General features: G+C 52.9%; 1 protein-coding gene across 4 annotated transcripts; it reads right to left on the bottom strand.

Annotated features, from left to right (window-relative positions):
- Positions 1-3936: 3936 nt before the first annotated feature.
- On the bottom strand, positions 3937-18175 carry ABCG4 (ATP binding cassette subfamily G member 4). Of its 4 annotated transcripts, none has more exons than XM_010334446.2 (15): positions 17722-18175; positions 16801-17065; positions 12557-12674; positions 12308-12440; positions 12125-12175; positions 11785-11930; positions 10559-10682; positions 10333-10447; positions 9998-10140; positions 9004-9102; positions 8613-8781; positions 8409-8509; positions 6185-6343; positions 5919-6037; positions 3937-5694 (listed from the first exon to the last, which is right to left on the bottom strand). In XM_010334446.2, the coding sequence occupies exons 2-15, from the start codon at positions 17036-17038 to the stop codon at positions 5469-5471; spliced, it is 1941 nt and encodes a 646-aa protein (XP_010332748.1). In that variant the 5' UTR covers positions 17039-17065; positions 17722-18175; the 3' UTR covers positions 3937-5468. The 4 variants fall into 4 exon arrangements, with proteins under 4 accessions (XP_010332748.1, XP_003923653.1, XP_010332747.1 ...); XM_003923604.3 differs by having other exon boundaries at positions 16801-17050; XM_010334445.2 differs by lacking the exon at positions 17722-18175 and adding an exon at positions 13437-13491 and having other exon boundaries at positions 16801-16886.
- Between the last annotated feature and the right edge of the window lie 366 nt (positions 18176-18541).

Below are 18541 nucleotides of genomic sequence, written 5' to 3'. Positions count from 1 at the left end.
TAGCCTTGGGCAATAAAGTGAAACTGTCTCAAAAATAAAAATAGAAACACAAAAACTTAGCCGAGTGTGGTGGCACATGCTTGTAATCCCAGCTACTCAAGAGACTGAAGGAGGAGAATCACTTGAACCTGGGAGGGAGATGTCTCAGTGAGCTGAGATCACATCACTGCACTCCAGCCTGGGCAACAGAGACTCTGTCTCAAAAAATAAAAAAATCAGAGAAAGGAAGGGCAGGACATCCCAGCAGCAGGGTGAACAACATATTTGCATTTTAAAAGAGGTTCTTCAAGGGGAGTAGAATGGGATGTGGGAGGGGAAGTATAGGAACCCTGTGAAGGTAGTCTCAGGGGTGACAGTTTGGGCCTGGTAAACTCCTCTAGCTGCATTCCACTTACCTAACCATGCAAGGCAGACAGTCACCTGGCTGCAGTTCTTGGACACATCTCAAAGCAAGCTGTTTTCCTTCCCCTGTCACCTTCCCCATGGGTACGACAGCCATGTACTTTGGTCTCTTGAAGATGGAAGTACTCTGAGTCATGCTGTGGCCATGTCCTCTATTGTCTTACCTCAGGATGGGGCACCAGGTGCTTTACGAATTGTAGCATGAGGCCAGGCAAGGTGGCTCACGCCTATAATCCCAGCACTTTGGGAGGCCAAGATGGGTGGATCACCTGAGGTCAGGAGTTTGAGATCAGCCTGAGCAACATGGTAAAACCTCATCTCTACTAAAAATGCAAAAAAATTAGTCAGGCATGGTGGCAGGTGCCTTTAGTCCCAGCAACTCAGGAGGGTGAGGCAGGAGAATCGCTCGAACCTGGGAGGCAGAGGTTGCAGTGAGCTGAGATCCTGCCACTGCACACTCCAGCCTTGGCTACAGAGCGAGACTTCGTCTCAGAAAAAAAATTACAGCATGAGGCTTGGTGTGGTTGCTCACACCTGTAATCCCAGCATTTTGGTAGACTGAGGCAGAAGGGTCACTTGAGCCCAGGAGTTTGAGACCAGCTTGGGCAACATAATGAAACTTTGATTCCACACAAAAAAAAAAATAAGAAAAAAAATTAGCCAGGCATGATGGCACACACCTGTGGTCCCAGCCTCTCTGGGGCTGAGGCAGGAGGATCCCCTGAGCCCAGGAGGATGAAGCTACAGTAAGCCATGATCACACCACTGTACTCCAGCCTGGGTGACAGAGCAAGTCCCTGTCTCAAAAAAAGAAAAAAGAGGCCAGGTGTGGTGGCTCACGCCTGTAATCCAAGCACTTTGGAGGCCAAGACGGGCAGATCACCTGAGGTTAGGAGTTCAAGACCAGCCTGACCAACACGGTGAAACCCCGTCTTTAAAAAAAAAAAAAGAAAAATAAAAGAAAAAAGAATCATTCCATGAACAACTGTCTTGGTCAACTCTGGCCTTCAGCACTTTGCACAGGCTTGGACATACAGAAGGTGACTGTGGCCGGGCGCGGTGGCTCAAGCCTGTAATCCCAGCACTTTGGGAGGCCGAGGCGGGTGGATCACGAGGTCGAGAGATCGAGACCATCCTGGTCAACATGGTGAAACCCCGTCTCTACTAAAGATACAAAAAATTAGCTGGGCGTGGTGGCGTGTGCCTGTAATCCCAGCTACTCAGGAGGCTGAGGCAGGAGAATTGCCTGAGCCCAGGAGGCGGAGGTTGCGGTGAGCCGAGATCGCGCCATTGCACTCCAGCCTGGGTAACAAGAGCGAAACTCCGTCTCAAAAAAAAAAAAAAAAAAAAAAAAAAAAGAAGGTGACTGTGTTAAGGAAGATCTCTAAGTCCAGGTACTTTGGCACTTAGGGAGAGAGGGAAGGCCTGGCGTTCATTAGCTCCCAAAGGAACTTGTAAACGTGTGATCTATAAGTGTTTATGTTTAACCCTTTCAGAAGTATTTACTTTTTTTTTTTTTTGGACAGGGTGTCACTCTGTCACCCAGGCTGGGGTGCAGTGGCAAAATCACAGCTCACTGTAATCTTAAACTCCTGGGCTCAAATGATTCTCTTACCTCCACCTTCCAAGTAACTAGGACTACAAGCACTGCCACCATGCCTGGCTAATTTTTTGATTGTTTGTTTGTTTTTATAGAGAATTGGGGCCTCATTATGTTGCCCAAGCTAGCCTCCTAAAGTCCTGGATTACAGGTGTGAGCTACCATGCCATGACCTAGTATTTACGTTTTAAAAAGAGAAAGGGCCAGGCATGGTGGCTCACACCTGTAATCCTCACACCTTGGAAGGCTAAGCTGAGAGGAATGTTTCAGCCCAGGAGTTGGAGACCAGCCTGGGCAACACGATAAGACCCCCATCTCTACATTTTAAAAAAATTTTAAATTGTCTGGGCATGGTGGCATACACCTATGGTTCCAGCTACTCAGGAGGCTAAGGCAGGAGGATCACTTGAACCCAAAGTTCGAGGCTACAGTGAGCTTATGATTGGAATTAATTATTTTAATTATTCATTATGTAATCATAATTTCATTATGTTGCCCAAGCTAGTCTCAAACTCCTGGGCTCAAGTGACCCTTCTGCCTCAGCCTCCCAAAATGCTGGGATTACAGGTGTTAGCAACCACAACCAGCCTCATGCTATAATTTTTTTTTTTTTTTTTTTTTTTAGACAAAGTCTCGCTCTGTAGCCGAGGCTGGAGTGTGCAGTGGCATGATCTTGGCTCACTGCAACCTCTGCCTCCCAGGTTCAAGTGCTTCTCCTGCCTCACGTTACTGCACTACAGCCTGGGTGACAGAGTGAGACCCTGTCTTTAAATAAAAAAGAAAAAGAGAGTAAAATAAGGATCTTAAGAAAGATTCTTTAGTGGTGAGATTTCATGCCCTTTGATTTGTCAAAAGCCATCTCTTGGCATCACTCCAGGGAAAAGGTGGCATCCAGAATGACCTCTAAATCTAACTAGAATTCCAGCATTCTAGGACTCAGACTTCTTCATGCTTCCCACTCCAATTACAAACCTCCATAAGAAAAAAAAAGTCATTTACCTCCACGTGAGCACCCGACCATTCATAAATTGGACCCTAGTTTAGTGTGGGTCACTTAAGTCTACATGTGGCACAACTAGGGTGTTCCAGGCAGCTGGCAGGCTGATGCCAGTCATTTCCTTCAGTCCCCAAGCCTCAGGCCCAGGACATGAGAGGGAGAAGCAGTGTGCTGCTTCTTGGGTTGTTCTGCCCCCAGCCCTCAAGAACTTCTGGACACTTGCCTGCTCCAAACCCCCAGCCACCAAACCCATTTGTAGTCCTGGCTGACGGTTCAGCCCCAGTAAGGGTGGCCGGGTGGAAAGAAGAGGAGAAACAAAGGGGAAAGGCAGAGTAAGCCCAGTGAGGTCCCCACCACTCCCACCCTCTGGACGGGGCTCCAGGGTCTTTCCTGCTTCTCACTTCCCTCCATAACCATTAACACACCCCACCCCTGCAGGCACACCTGGGACTTAGTGAGCCCTGAAGACAAAGGCTGGCATCATTTGGGCTAGAACACACCTATGCAACAGACACACAGCTCTCCAAACAGCATGTGGATCTACCATGAACAAGTGTCATTGATCAGTGCCAAGAATGAGGACTCTGGAGGCAGAAGACCTGGTCTCCAGGCCTGGCTCCTCCTCCATGAGTTGAGGGCCCTTGGGTAGGTTACTTAACCCAAGTCTCAGTTCTCTAATCTGCAAAATGAGTTGTCATGAAGGATGGTGCAGGGTCAGCATAGGACTCCCTTGAGGTAAGGAATGCGAAGCCTCTGTGAGATGGAAAGCATGACACAAATATTTCTTAAGCTACATGTTCACTAGCTTGACATGTACCTAGGACCTATCATTCCCTGCCACAGACTCCCTACAGACAGACAACTTGCCAAATGCTTTGAAGACCCCCTCAAGGCCCACAGTACCAGGTGGCAGATCCACACACATTTACACATTGCATACTGTATAAATATAGGTTTTTATTAATAATGGGTGAAATCCCGCAAATACAACTGGCATCTCTGTGTGATGGGAAGAATCTGTGGCAGGGTGAGAGGAGGTAGACAGAAATGCGTATAGGAAGTAGGGGGAAAATGAGCCCTAGGGGAGGGGAAATCAGAAGCAGAATGAGCCTGGACTCATCAGGAAAGCCAGACATGCTCTGAGTGCGTCTGCCACCTGGAGCCCAGGGCAGGCTGTTCTGATGCCCAGGGGCCACCTGCTGATAGGAACGGTGGAGGGACATAGACAGAAGTTTGAATGAGCAGCAGTGGCTGGAGAAGGTGTAGAGGAGTGAAGACGTCAGCATGAAGCACAAAAGGAGGACCAGGGGGTGGCAGTGGCCAAGGCCAACGTACGCCCTTGCTTGTGCTTGTGTTGGGTCCTGAACTCCAGGGATCTAGTATCCTGTGCCACCCCTGGCTTGGGAGGAGGGAAGACTGGGGGTTGGACACCTGCAGGTTCTAGAGACACCCTGGGCAGCACCAGCCTTATCCTTACAGTCTCCAACAAGGGATCCCCAGGAGGAGGTTGGCACTGTCCTCCCCACAGCACCCACCACCACCTGCATGCCACCATCACTCTTCCTCTACACTGTAGGGGACGGCAAGTGTGTAGGGCTGAGATTGCCTCTCCATATGTATGTGCCTGCCACTCCAGAGAGGGAAGGAGCATCACAAGACCGTGCCTGCGTCAGGGGCAGCGAGAAAGGAGGGTTAGGTCTTTCCCCACTCACCCCCCAGAATAAAGTACATTCTGCCAGTTCCAGTGGCAGATGGGAGAGAAACACAGACATTATTGCACAGGTGCCACCAGGCCCTACCCCCACCAACGGTGATGGGGACGGGGACGGGGCATCCCACAGCCCCAGGCCTCTCCAATCCCCAGGATTGCGAGTAGAGACCTAGACAGAAAACCCAGCTTCTGTCCTGGCAGATCGTACAAGTCAGCCAGGATCTAGGGGTAGGGAGAAGGGGAGGAGGAGGAAGAGACTTCCAGAGTCCTTCCCTGCTCCATTGCATCGTCCATAATGGGACTTCCGGGGACCCCACCAGGGCCCAGCCCTGGAACTCCAACCTTATAACAGCCCAGTTTATAAACACTTGTGTGGTGGGGCCCCCCAGAGGGGGCCACTTTGGTCAGTTGTAAGTGGGGGCCTGGAGAGCCTGGGGCTCCCAGGCAAACAGCAAAAGAGGGTGCCACAGGCAGGAAGGAGGAGGAGCCTCCCAGTGGTCTTTGCATGCAGGTGCTAGAGAGAGTAGGGAGGAAGCTACAAACCGCAGCAACTTGGGAGGACCCCTGGGCACGGTGGGGAGGGCTGGAGCCCCTACTCCCAGGGCCCAGGCTGACAACATAGTCCAACAGCCAGCCTGGGGAGGAGCCAAGGGAGGGGAGGGCAGCCCCTCCAGCAACCAGTGCCCAAGTCTATAAGGTTAAAACAGTCCCAAAGGGCTGGGGCTGGGGGCGTCCTGCTGTGGGGCTGGGGCACGCCTCTATCTCTCTGACTTGACGCGGTAACGGAGCACAAGGTATGCTAGCAGACGCAGGGCTAGGAAGAAGATGCCCAAGACCAGGAAGTCCATGTAGAGCTTGGCATCCTCCACATCCAGCGCTCGGAGGATGCTCTGTGGCTCTCGGAACGGGCAGCGTTCCTCTAAACAAGTCAGGTCTCCTCGCTCCATGCCATAGATGGTCAGGATCACACCCTCAAAGCCATACCTAGGCAGGCAGGGGTATCAGATAAGACACAGCACACAGGGTCCCTGCTCCCTGAGAAAACTGCCAGAGCCCAGCTGCAATACTGTCATCCCTGGAGTTCAGCCAGGGTGCCCCTGCCCAAAGGATAATGGGGCAGGCAGAAGACTTGGCACAACCCAGGAAGCCCTGGGCATGGCCTCCTGCAGGGAGGATCAGAGGCCGATGGGGAGGGCAGGAGTACTGACCTGACATAGGAGAGATAGGAGCTCCATTGCAGGTAAGTGGGGATGGTCTTGAAGCTGACAAAGAAGCCGGAGAACAAGAGGACAGGAATGGCGGTAACTGGGCCCACAAAGGTGGCCACCTGGAGGGGAGGGGAGGGGGCCAGGCCATCATAGGGGTGACCAGGACAAGCCCAGGTTTCCCAGAGGCCCTACCCCTGTACCAGGCCCTGCTTCCTCCCACGAGACCTCATCCCACCTTGGGAATCCCCAGCTGCCAGCCCTCCCACCTGTAGGGAGTTGGAAGCAGCTCCGATCAGCAGCCCCAAAGATTGAGCCACCAAGGCGGTGGCGGTGGCCAGGGCTGAGAAGAGCAGGAAGCGGCTGGTCTCAGCGGGCTGGCCCGTCATCCAGTACACAATGCTGCAGTACACCACTGGACACACCACCTGGGGAGCGGGAACGGGCTGGGCAGTGGACTTCAAGCCTCGGGGAAGCAGCCAAGACTTCCACTCCACCCAAGCCTGGGCCTCTAGAATACCTATTCCCAGGGTGTGCATGCCCATCCTGCTGCCACACTCTTGTTCAAGCTGTCACCCCGGAATGACACATGCCCCCTTCCTCCCTGGCCATATGACCCTCATTCATCTTGTCTCATATCTTCCGTTGGGTCCACCCTAGCTGGTTCAGGAACAGCAACTTTTCCCTTCCCTGAGCACCTAAAGTCCTTCCCACATGGACCAGCTTATTCCCTATATTGTTAATTAATTACCTCTCCATAGGAGAGCTGTTTTGTTCCCCTATGAGCTACTAACTCCTAGAGGGCAGGGACTGAGCCTACTAAGTACAGTCATTCCCTGCTCAAGGGCACCCAACCAAGAGCCAACCAAAGGCCAAGGTTCATCTTGTGTTCATCTCATTAAGCCAAGCATCCTGTCACGGTGTCCACCCTGAGGAAGGGGCACCTTTTTCTAATTTGCACAGCTGTGCCCTATGGATTACTGGTGGCCCTGATGCCTGGAACAGGGTGGTACTGGCAGTAACAACAGCCAGCTAACATTTATTGGGCACTTCCTATGTGCCAAGCACTATTCTAAGTACTATATATACATTAACTCATTAAATTCTCACAAACAGGTTCGGTGGCTCACACTTGTAATCCCAGCACCCTGGAAAGCCAAGGCAGGCGGATCACCTGGGGTCAGGCCTGGCCAACATGGTGAAACCCTGTCCCTACTAAATATACAAAAATTAGCCCAGCGTGGTGGTAGGCACCTGTAATTCCAGCTACTCAGGAGGCTGAGACGTGAGAATTACTTGAACCCAGGAGGTGGAGGTTGCAGTGAGCCGAGACGGTGCCATTGCACTCCGGCTTAGGCAACAGAGCAAAACTCTGTCTCAAAGAAAAACCAAAATTCTCACAAACAATCCTGAGACTTTATAGATGGGGACACTTTAGAAAAGAGAGTGATTTGCCCAAGATCTTGCAGGTAGCAAGTCATAGTAAGAGCCAGAGAGCACGCCATTCTCTACCACCTGTAATAGCTGCAGAGTCAGCTGGGCGTGGTGGCTCGTGCCTGTAATCCCAGCACTTTGGGAGGCTGAGGCAGGTGGATCACAAGGTCAGGAGTTCAAGACCAGCCTGGCTAAGATGGTGAAACCCTGTCTCTACCAAAAATACAAAAATAAGCCAGGCATGGTGGTACATGCCTGTAATCTCAGCTACTCAGGAGGCTGAGGCAGGGAACTGCTTAAACCGGGAGGCAGAGGTCGCAGTGAGCCAAGATCGTGCCACTGCACTCCAGCCTGGGCAACAGAGCAAAACTCTGTCTCAAAATAAATAAATAAATAAATAAATAAATAAAATAAAAGATCTACAGAGTCATTTGTAGTGTTTTTTTCTTTTTTTCTTTTTCTTTTCTTTTTTCTTTTTTTGAGATAGGGTCTCTTACTCAGCCATCCAGGCTGGAGTGCAGTGGTGCAATCTGGTGGTTTACTGCAACCTCAGCCTCCTGGGCTCAATCCTGAGACATTCGATCCTCCACCTCAACACCCTCCCAATCCCCACTGCCCCCAGTAGCTGGGACTACAGGTACACACAACACCATGCTTGGCTAATTTTTGTATTTTTAGTAGAGACGGGATTTTGACATATTGCCCAGTCTGGTCTCAAATTCCTGAGCTCAAGTGAGCCTCCAGCCTCAAAGTGCTGGGATTACAGGCGTGAGCCACCTTGCCTAGGGCTATAGGGTTATTTTCATCATTTTCTGTTGTTGTCAGTTGTTTCCACTAAAACATAAATTCCACGTGGTCAAGACTACATTAGTCTAGTTCACTGCTATATCGCTAGGGCCTGGTACAGAGCCTGGGCTATGACAGGAACTCACCATCTGTTTGCTAAGTGAGCAGAACAGCAGAAGAAGGAAAGTGACAAGTTTGAGGGAGGCAAGAAAGCAAGGATGGAAGGGGCCAGACCAGATGGAGGCAGTGGGCAGGTGGGAGGAAGAGGCCCACCTGAAAGGGCACGTCAGCCATGGTCTTGGCCAGGTAATACGCTTTGAGGCTGTACCAGTAGTTGAGGTGCTCCCTCATGAAGACCGCCATCTCTAAGGGAACTGAGGATACAGGCTGCTTAGGCACAGCCAGCTGACACCCTGGCCCCTGCCCTGAGCCCCAGCACCCACGCCCTTGCCCCATGCCCAGGGCAGCTTAGCTCACAGGTGAGCACAGTTGGCATGAGGGCAGCGAACATGAGGAACAGCATGGAGAAGAAGAGGCAGCCGGTGTTGTTGAAGACCTTGCTGGCATCGTCGCCAATATGCAGGTAGAGGAGGCCGATGAGCACGCCAATCACCACGTGGGACATGAACCGCAGGTGAGTCAGGACCTTGGGAGGGGTCATCACCAGGAGAGGCATGTGTCATAGGCCAGGGATAGGCAAGCTACAGAGCAGGGTAGGAATTCGGAGCTGCCCTCATAGGCACAGAGACCCACAGGCACATTGTGGGGCTGTGAGGGAGGGTTCCCATTCCCATCTCAACTGCTGGGATCCTACAGTCCTAAAGGTCAGGCTTGTGCCAGCCTCCTCTCCCCTAGCCTGATGCCTCACCGTGTCCCTGAGGATGGACAGGAAGGTCCTCTTGAAGAGGATGCAGAACTGTGTGAGGGTGCTGGTGGCAAAGCTATGGCTTTCAATGGGATCCACTTCCTGTGAAGAAGAAATTGGATTGGGATCCGGTGAGTTTACCCACAGAACACCTACCCCAGTCACCCACAGAACACCTAGCTCGGTGAATGAAAAACCTCAGAGCCCTTCCCCAGGGCAGGGGTCCTCCAAGTCTACAGAGAATCTTCCACCATTGAGTTCTATACCTGAAAGCTAGGCTCAGGGGTGTGAATCAGAGCGAGATTCAGACGCAAAGAGGGGGCAAAAACTTGGGAGGGAGGAGATGGAAAGAAAGTAATGGACACCCATGGTGGCTGATAATAGATTAATTACTTCTTTAATCCATCAGAACACCTTAACCCTAAGGGTGTAATTCCTTTATGCCACCAATTTCACAGTGATATTATTTAATAATGACGATAATGACAATAATAACAAGAAAAACGAACCCATCTGGTTTTCGGGGGTTATAGTGTCTCATTTATGGAAGAGAACTAGCAGTGGGCAGACGCCTGCTGCACCAGCCACAGAGCTAAGAGCTTTATGTGATTATCTAATTAGTCCTCCCAATCGCCCTGTGAGGTAAGTATCATCATTTCTACATTAGGGAGAACAGTAGGCCACACTGCCACCAGGCTGGGGGCCATGTTGGTCTTGCCTACCAGATGGGCACTGTGCCAGGACCAAGGACAGCACACTGTAGATGCTCAATAAGAATTTGCTGAATGAAGAAATGAATGAGGAAACTGGAGCTCAAGGAGGTTCAGTAAGTGCCTAAGGACACAGTGCTGTTCCTAGTAGGTCAATTCCAAGCCCCAGGTGCTTCCTAGTACCCAATGGTTGCGATGTTTTTGGGGAACAGCCTTTTTGGCAGGGTCATTGCTCATGGTTTCCCCTCCCCGGTTACTCCCTCTCTGCCCTCTTCACCCCTACTCACCGGAGGGCAAGGCGGGCAGGCGGCAGGGACCTCATTCTTCTCAGGGCTGCTCTTCTTCTCAGCCATAGCGCACAGCCCATTCTGCACAGCCCTGAACAGCATGGGGTTCAGATCTCCATACTCACCAGAGGCCACCTCGATGACTGGGGACACAGAGTAGAGAGCCCACTTAAGATTCATCCTCACTTCCCAAGGGCAAGTCAGTCCTGCCTTGAGTGTGTGGGGAAGGCAGGCGATGGGCAGATCTCTGCCCCTACAAGGCCTGAGTGCAGGACCAAAGCCCCCAGGTTTGGCCCACTGCTGTTTCCCAGCTCCTACCAACAGACCCCACTCACTGAAGTCAGCCGGGTTGTGGTAGGTGGGGCAGTGCAAGCCGAGTCCCTTTAGATAGGGGATCAGGTTTGTGACCACGCCTTTGAAGATGCACTGACCTTGGCTCAGGATGTAGAGCTACAGCAGAAAGAGAAGGGTAAGGAGGGAACAGCAGGCCAGGCACTCCTACTGACCCCCTTCCGTCCCTCCATCTCAGGCCAATCCTCCCTGATGCCTGGAGACACTCACCTTGTCAAACATCTCAAAGAGCTTGGCACTGGGCTGGTGGATGGTGCAGATGATGGTACGGCCCCCCTGTGCCAGGGACTTCATAAGGGACACCACTTGAAAACAAGAGGCGCTGTCCAGACCGCTGTCCAGAGAGAGGCCACCAGGGGGCCGCGTGAGGTGGGTGAGGCCAAAAGAAGGGAGTGTCTGGGGTGGGGCAGCTGCTGTGAAGGGGATGAAGCTGGCAGGAAGAGGGTACTCTGGCCACATCTGTATCCTTTATGGTTCAGGCACTTGGAAGTATACCCAGAAGCCCAGAGCACCATTCAGTTTAATAAGCATATATTGAGCACTTGTTGTATGCCAGGCACTGGGATTACAATGACTCATAAATAAAACACAGACTCTGGTCTGGAGGGAGAGAAAGACAAGCACATGGCCGATTTTGGGTAATGCGGAAAGTGCTGTAGCAACAGTGGGGGAAGGAGGGGATGGATTGAGCTCAGCAGTAGCAGGTGTTGGAGGGTAATCAGCAAACGTTCCTGAGTAAGCCCAGGAGTAAGAGCTAAGCAGGTGACGGGGAGAGGGAAGGCACAGTGGCGAAGGGCATTCCAGCAGAAGACACAGCATGGGCAAAGCTTAGAGGCATGAAACACATGGCTTGACCAGGGAATTATAAGCAACTCAGTATTATTAGAGCATAAAGTACATGACATGAGTCTGGAGAAGCAGGTTCAGACAAGGCCCTTGTAAGTCACCTGGCTTTATGTTGAGGCCAAGTGGGATACACTGCATGTTTTTAAGCAGGGGAGTAAGCATTGCAGGCTTGTCTTTAGAAAGTTCACTCTGGCTGCAGTTTGGAGGAAGGATTGGCTGGGAGACACCGGAGATAAGGAGATAAGAATCTCTTGATGTCCTGAACTTAACATCAACATTAAGGATGGGGCAGGGTAAATCTGAGAGATATCAAAAGGAGGCAGAATCAACAGGACTTGGTGACAGATGGCTGAGGGTGACAGGAGAGGGCGGTGTCAATCAAGGAGGACATCTAGATCTCTGCCCAGGCGAGGGATGGGGGTGCTCACAGCAACAGAATTGGCAAGGAAGGAGATGAGGAAGAAGTCCTTATCTTGGCCTCGGGAGGCTGCAAACAGAGGCTCTGGCTCATGGATTAGACGCAGGCTCCAGCCCTGGCTCAGGGCCGAGGGTAGAGGGGTATCCTGGTGGAAAAGGGTGGAGGGCACTACCTGGTGGGCTCATCAAAGAACATGACAGGCGGGTTGTTGACCAGCTCCAGGGCGATGGCCAGGCGCTTCCTCTGCCCACCGGAGAGCAGGGCTGTCCTCGTGTGGGAGCAGGACATCAGGCCCAGTGCCGTCAGGATCTCTGTCACCTGGCCCCACCCCACCCACCCCAGATCAGCTTCGAAGTCTCTGCTTCCCCCAGGCAGTGCCCCAGCTTCGAAAAACATCTCCCTTAAGTTCACTGCTCTGGCCTAGGCCACCACTCTCCCACTCCCGGCTCGGGACCTCGAGCTCAGCAGCACCACATAAGGCAGTGGTCCCATTGCCTCCCTTCTCCACTCACCAGCTCCTTCTTCACCTCCTGCTTCTCGCTCAGCTTCAGGTTGGCAGAGACCTGGGGCCCAGAGAGTAGGCGAGAAAGGTGCGTGTGGGAGGGCGCTCTGCCTTGACCTCTCCGCCAACGGGGAAGGTGAGGACAGCAGACAGAGAGGGTTGCTGGGAGGAGGGGTGACTATCCAGCCCTCACCATCATGGCTTCCAACACCGTGAGGTGCGGCAGCAGCATGTCATCTTGCATGATGTAGCAGGACATCTTGCGGAAGGTCCTCAGCTCCCGCAGCCTCCCGTTAACCAGGATCTGCCCTTTCATTCCAGACTCCCTGCAGGGATGGGGGTTGAGGATGGAGGTCAATGCCACTTCAGAATACTTTCTGTGTTCCCCAAGGGATACTTCTTCCTGAGTCCTGCCCCCATTCAACCCCAGTCTCATCCTTACCTGTATCCTGCCAAGATGTTCATGAACGTGGACTTGCCAGCCCCTGAGGGGCCCATGATGCCAATTAGCTCCCGGCGGCAGAATTTACCTGAGAGGCACTTGAGAAGGGTCTTATAACCTGCAGTGAAGGAGGGAGGGGTTTTTGGTCAGGCTGCGGTGAACGGAGGTACCCCCAAAACTCTTAGGAGCAGCCATGGCTATTAGTGAAATAGGTGGTCCCTACTGAGTGTGACTGGGTTAGGATGGAGGAACAACCCTCATAGCCCTGGCAGTAACCTGTCCCTCTCATCCCGTCCCCCTAGAAACAACCACAACTAATATCAAAGTACCAGAGGCAACAGTCCTCTTCTGAAGACTGTGGGAAAATCCACAAGTCTCATGGATGGGCATGGAGAGGGGATCAAAGCTGTAGAAGACCCTAGTCCTCTTCTGTGATCATAGCGGCCACTGCCTCACCCCCTCCGGGAAAACTTTCCCACCACTACATCTTGAGTTGGCTGCCTATCCCCTGTGTTTCCATAGCACCTCTCATATGCCAGCATGTTTGTTACTTGATGTGCCTGCCACTTGCCCCGCTCTCCCAGCCTCTTAGTCAGTGAGCTCCTTGGGGGCAGTGTCTCACTCATCGTGGTAATCTCAACAGACTGTCTGGCCTGTAGCAGATGTTCAGTAAGTGTCTGTTTCATGAGTGTGAGTTCTCCCTCATTCAGAAACAGCCTTCTTCTTTGTGCTCTCTCTGCCCACCAGGCTTGTCTCTCTAGCCCCTAACACGGCCCAGTAAAATCTCACCTTTCATTCAATCATTGGAAAGCAGCATATGCATTTAGAGCATGGTTTGGAGTCAGGTGGATCTGGGTTCAAATTCTGGCTCCACACTTACCAGTTGTGTGACCTCAGGCAAGTTGCTTAACCTCTCTGAGCTCCAGGTCCCTCATCTGTAAAATGAGGACGATAGTACCTATCTCATAGGGTTGTTGTAAAGATTCAATGAGATAATATATGTAAAACACATGACACAGTGCTTGGCACATAGAATGCATTAAAAAGTGACATTTTGCTGTTAATTCCACTTGACATATGCTTATTGATATCTACTATATACCAAGCTCTGTACCAAACACTGGACAAAAATTGAGAAAGACAGTTTTTGTATCCGAGAAGGTCATAGTCTAAATAAGACAGACAAACAAAAAATGAAGAAAAGTAAAATTAGGGTTATAACAGAAGTACAAAAAATATGCTGTGAGAATGCAAAAAAAAAAAAAAATGGAATTGATGTAGGTCGGGGGCAAGGGGAAAATCAAGGCTGGCCTCTTGGAAGAGGTGGCATTTGAGCTAAGCCTTGAAGGATGAGCAGGATTCCAAAAGGCAAAGGGAAAGCAGAGGACCTCCAGGCTCTACGATGTAAAATTATGTGTATCTACACTCACAATCCAAGGAACAGAGGGCAGAGCCTACGTGGAGTGACCTGGTGACATGTGGAAGTGGAGGGGGAAGATGAAGCCATGGAGGAGGGCCTTGCCTGTGATGCCGGCAGACCTGCCTCATAGGTGAGAAGATGCCAATCCCTCACCTAGCACCTTGCTCACTGCCACCCCCTCTAACCCCTACAGAGCCCAAGTCCCTCCCCCCTCCACCTCCTTAGTGTCCTTAGTGGAGACAGTGAAGAGATGGTATATTTAACCCTCCTTTCATGACACCCAGGATGGTGTTCTGGGCCCAGCTGTCCCTCTGGATGCTTCCCGTCAGAAGGGGGAGCAGCTGCTGCCCACTGCCAGGTCCTGGTTCACAGGAACTGCCTAGATGGAACCCATGGTTTACAAAGCTTCAGCTATTCTCTAACAACATGGGTGAGGCAACTGGGGCCCAGAAACATCTAGTGACTCACCCAGGGTCACACAGCAAGTTCTTTCCTGGGAGAGGGAAGCCGTGGGCTCCAGCCCTCTGCCCCAGTCCTCCTCTCCATCAGCCAGAGACATTTCGTGGCACACTCCAGCATATGCCTTTCAGAGCCGCTCACAGGAAATGATCTCTTGCAGGAGAAGAAATTGGCAACAACGAACCTTCCTCTCAATTAATTACAGTAGCTGGTTGAACGCTGATGCCTCACACAAAAATCACCTTACATTTGCCTCTCACAGATATTGTCTCGGCTGAGCTTCACGCAAGCTTGTGTATTCTTATCATCCCTGTTTTCAGATGAGAAAAGTGAGGCCAAGAGCGGGTAAGCAGCCTGCCCAAGGTCACATAGCTTATAAGTGACTAGGAACCCATGTTTCCCTCTGTCCCACAACTGCTCAGCACAGAAGAGGCCAGCCAGGCCCTTGGGCTGGAGAGACACTGGTATTCTAGTTCTGCCGCCGTCAGTGACTCTCTTTGCAATTTTGTCAAGTCACTTATCTTCAAGGCCTCTGACCCCTCATCTATAAAAGAATAGTAATATATTGGCCGGGCGCAGTGGCTCAAGCCTGTAATCCCAGCACTTTGGGAGGCCGAGGCGGGTGGATCACGAGGTCGAGAGATCAAGACCATCCTGGTCAACATGGTGAAACCCCGTCTCTACTAAAAATACAAAAAACTAGCTGGGCGTGGTGGTGCGTGCCTGTAATCCCAGCTACTCAGGAGGCTGAGGCAGGAGAATTGCCTGAACCCAGGAGGCGGAGGTTGCGGTGAGCCAAGATCGCGCCATTGCACTCCAGCCTGGGTCACAAGAGCGAAACTCCGTCTCAAAAAAAAAAAAAAAAAAAAAAAAAGAATAGTAATATCTACTCCCAAGGACTTAATAGGGTTATTACAAATGTTAAGTGAGATTATCAATAATAATTAAAAGGCAGCTGTTTTGAAAAAATAAGAAATGCTCTATATCATTAGGGGAGACTGGTAACAAATCCTGACTTGGGAAAGGCAGAACGCTACCTCTCTCCATCCCCTGGCTTTCTTTCCTTTCTGTCTAACCCTAATTGCTTTCTGTCCTCTAGAGAAGGGGAGAGGGATCCAATGAAGAAGAGAAGTCACCAAGGGGAGGGCAGGGGTCAGAAAAAGGGACAAGGGATGAAAGGAATGGCAAAATGGCTAGTAGAGCAGAATGGGGCTGGCAAGGTCAAAAGGAGGGAAGGGCCAGGTGAGGGGTATCAGTCTGCAGCTGGCGCGTGGAAGCAACTGGAGAGCTGGCCCACCTAGATGGATTTTTTAAAAAAATCTTTGTTTCTTCTTAAAATTATGAGGAAATGAGAGGACTAAGGAAATAACAACTGCCTCATCATTTTGCCCAGAGCTGGTCTCAGGACCGAGGGAGGCTGCTTAGGGACAGGGTGCACTGGGCAGGAAGCCCAGATGCTTCCGTTTCCATTGGCTCAGCCAGGTGACCTTTTGGTCACTCATAGGAGTGAGGGTGGAGAGTGCAGAGACAGATCATGCTCAGCTCTGCTCTGAAGCACCCCAAACCTATCTGTTAAACCTCAGAGAACAATGTCCCAGCCCCACCCCTGGCCCACACCCAGGCTCTGGGAAACAGCCTCAGCTTCCCTATTGTCAGATAAAGTTGCTCAGGGTAGGGGCTGCTGGGGCTGGTTAGGGTTCAGAGAAACCTGTCTTCATGGGCAGGAAAGGGGAGGCGATGGGAATGCTGTACAGGGAAAAGAGGCAAAAGAACAATGTGTGGAGGGCTGGGAAACCGAGCTTCTGGTCCCAGCTCTGCCACTTACTAGCTGTGTGACATTGGTCAAGTTACTCAACTTCCCTGGGCCTCAGTTTCCTTATTAGTAAGATGGAGATGACATCTATCCTGCCAAACCGCCACCCTCCCTGCTTCTGAGCACTGTGGTAAGAATGGAATAAGATGACAGGAATGAGAACATCTTTATGTTAGGTCCAAGGGTATTGCTCAACCTTGCAGACACAGCCCCCTACTTTTTCATACCAGCCCTCACAGGTAGGAATCCTCCATAAACAAAAGAAGGAAAACTCATCAAGGACCACTCAAGGACCAGAGCCAGGGGATCTCTTCAGAAGAGAAAGGTTCAATAACCAATTGTATCAAGTATCCCACGTGCTAACAGGTGCGGGGGAGCGTAGATCCTGATACCCCAACAGTGCACAGTGGGCAAGGGGCGGGGACCCAGATTTTAGTGTTTCCAAAGAGCCCACTGGTGCAGGACTTGCCGAACATGGGACACCCAGGCCTCATGCTGCTGGAGAGGCAACTCAGAGAGGGCCCAGGGACTCCCCACCAGGCTGTTCCCTACCCCTTTTGCGCCAGCAGGGCCCCTCCCGCACGGAATAGGACAGCTCCACGAACTCGATGTCCACGGCTGAGCGCTTGGGTAGGTGGGAGAAGCGCTGGGCTTCAGTGATGTGATTCTCCACCTTCTTCAGGTGCGTGGTCAGCACAGGGGGTTCCGCCCCGTCCTCCAGCGTCACGGCCATGGCCACAGCCCCCGGCCCTAGTCCACAGCCCACGGCCTCCAGCGCCTTCTCCGCCATCACGCCGCCGGCCTGCAGGGAGACGGCCTGCTCAGTTTGGGGGCAGACCACTGAGCCCCGCTCAAAGCTCCCTGGCGTTCTAATGCTTCCCCGCCCCCACTCCCCACCTCCTTCTCGGGGCAGATCTGAGACTGTTAGCCCCGCACTCTGCCCCCGCCCCCCACTCCCTGCACGGCGACGCTCAGTCCCAGGCAGTCCAGCCCCAGCTTGGCCCCAGCCCGTCCCCTGGAAGCCCTCACTGGCTTCTTCCTCCCCGCGGCTTCTTTAATCTCCTTACCCCGCAGGCCAGCAGCCCCTGGGGACTGGAGGGATAGGGGGCAGGGGAGAAGGGGCAGCCGGCGGAGGCTGCCCGCTAGGAGGTCAGTGTAGCAGGGTGAGTGCAGGGCGGACCAGGGGAAGGCAGAGCGGAGGAGACATCAGGCCTCCGGCTGCGTCCCACTCGCCATCCTTCCGCGCGACCCCCAGACCGGACCCTCCCGCCGGCGCCCACGGGCCCGCGTGCCCCGGGCTGTCCCCAAATCCAGGCGCACCATCCAGACTCAAAACTAAGCGCCCCACGGCGGCTCAAGCCCTCGCCCCATCTCCAGCATGCCTAGTCACCTTGACGCGCCCCCGGGCCGGTGCAGGGCCGGGATGCTCAGCGCTGCCACAGGCCGGGGACTGAGAGCCAAGGCTCGCCTTACCTGCCTAGGGCTGCGGCACCCGCGTCCCGGCTCCCGGTCCCGGCGGCTCGGGCCGGGGCGGGGCCGGGGCGGGGCAGGTGATGGAGGAGGGCCGGACCTTGGGTCGGAGGAGACGGCAAGGATGGGGAGGGCCGGTTGGGGTCGCGCCCCGACTCCGCTGGGCTGCGCACACCAGCTTCCCAGAGCCGGGTCCCGGACGCTGTGTCCTCCGAGCCCGGGGGGCGACTGCGCTTTCCTCCTAGCTACTGCTCGCCGGTCCCGCCGCTCTTAAAGGGCCCGAGCCTCCTGGCAGCCCGCGGGGGGCGAGGACGGCGAAGGAGAGAGCAGCGCCTGCAGCTTGGGGGCCGGAGGAGGTGCAGGGGTGAACTGAGGACTGGAAGTTGACGACCAAGGGCCGACTTGGAGGCAGTGAGGAAAGGAGAGCTGGAGTCACTCCGTGGGGACAAGTCCTTGGAAGACAGATTAGGCAATGGTGTTGGGGTGGGGGATGCGGGGTGCAGATCCCGTCTCTCTCAAGGGATTGTAAAGGTGTCAGTCTCTTCACACACAATCCCAGCCCCGCAGCAGTTTTCCTCAGTTCCAGCCCATGAGCGCAGGCTTCCCTCCAGGAATCCCCAACTAGGTACAAAGGCTTTCAAAAAAGCATGAGCCTTGGAACATTGGAACATCCCCCACTCTCCCGATTCACGCTTTCCCTGAGTTAGGACACTAGTAAAGAAGGGAAAATGGCAGCAGCTTTGAGAGAGCTTGCAGCAGTTCCAGCGTTAAACTGGAACCCAGAGCTCAGCCTGCTCTGTAGAGTCGCCTAGCCAGATCCAGG

Source organism: Saimiri boliviensis, chromosome 6, assembly GCF_048565385.1.
Source record: "Saimiri boliviensis isolate mSaiBol1 chromosome 6, mSaiBol1.pri, whole genome shotgun sequence".
NCBI classification, from domain to species: Eukaryota; Metazoa; Chordata; class Mammalia; order Primates; family Cebidae; genus Saimiri; species Saimiri boliviensis.
Note: the sequence above shows the minus strand (reverse complement) of the source record. Positions and strands in the feature narration are given on the sequence as shown.

What these genes read in the sequence shown, in the direction of transcription:
- ABCG4 (XM_010334446.2), bottom strand. Translation starts at nt 17,038, where the DNA reads ATGGCGGAGAAGGCGCTGGAGGCCGTGGGCTGTGGACTAGGGCCGGGG. An exon ending in AGGAGGTGAAGAAGGAGCTG is followed by an intron (nt 11,931 to 12,124) that starts GTGAGTGGAGAA and finishes GGGTGGGGCCAG; the next exon opens with GTGACAGAGATCCTGACGGC. An exon ending in TGGCTGACGTGCCCTTTCAG is followed by an intron (nt 6,344 to 8,408) that starts GTGGGCCTCTTC and finishes CCCGCTCCCCAG; the next exon opens with GTGGTGTGTCCAGTGGTGTA.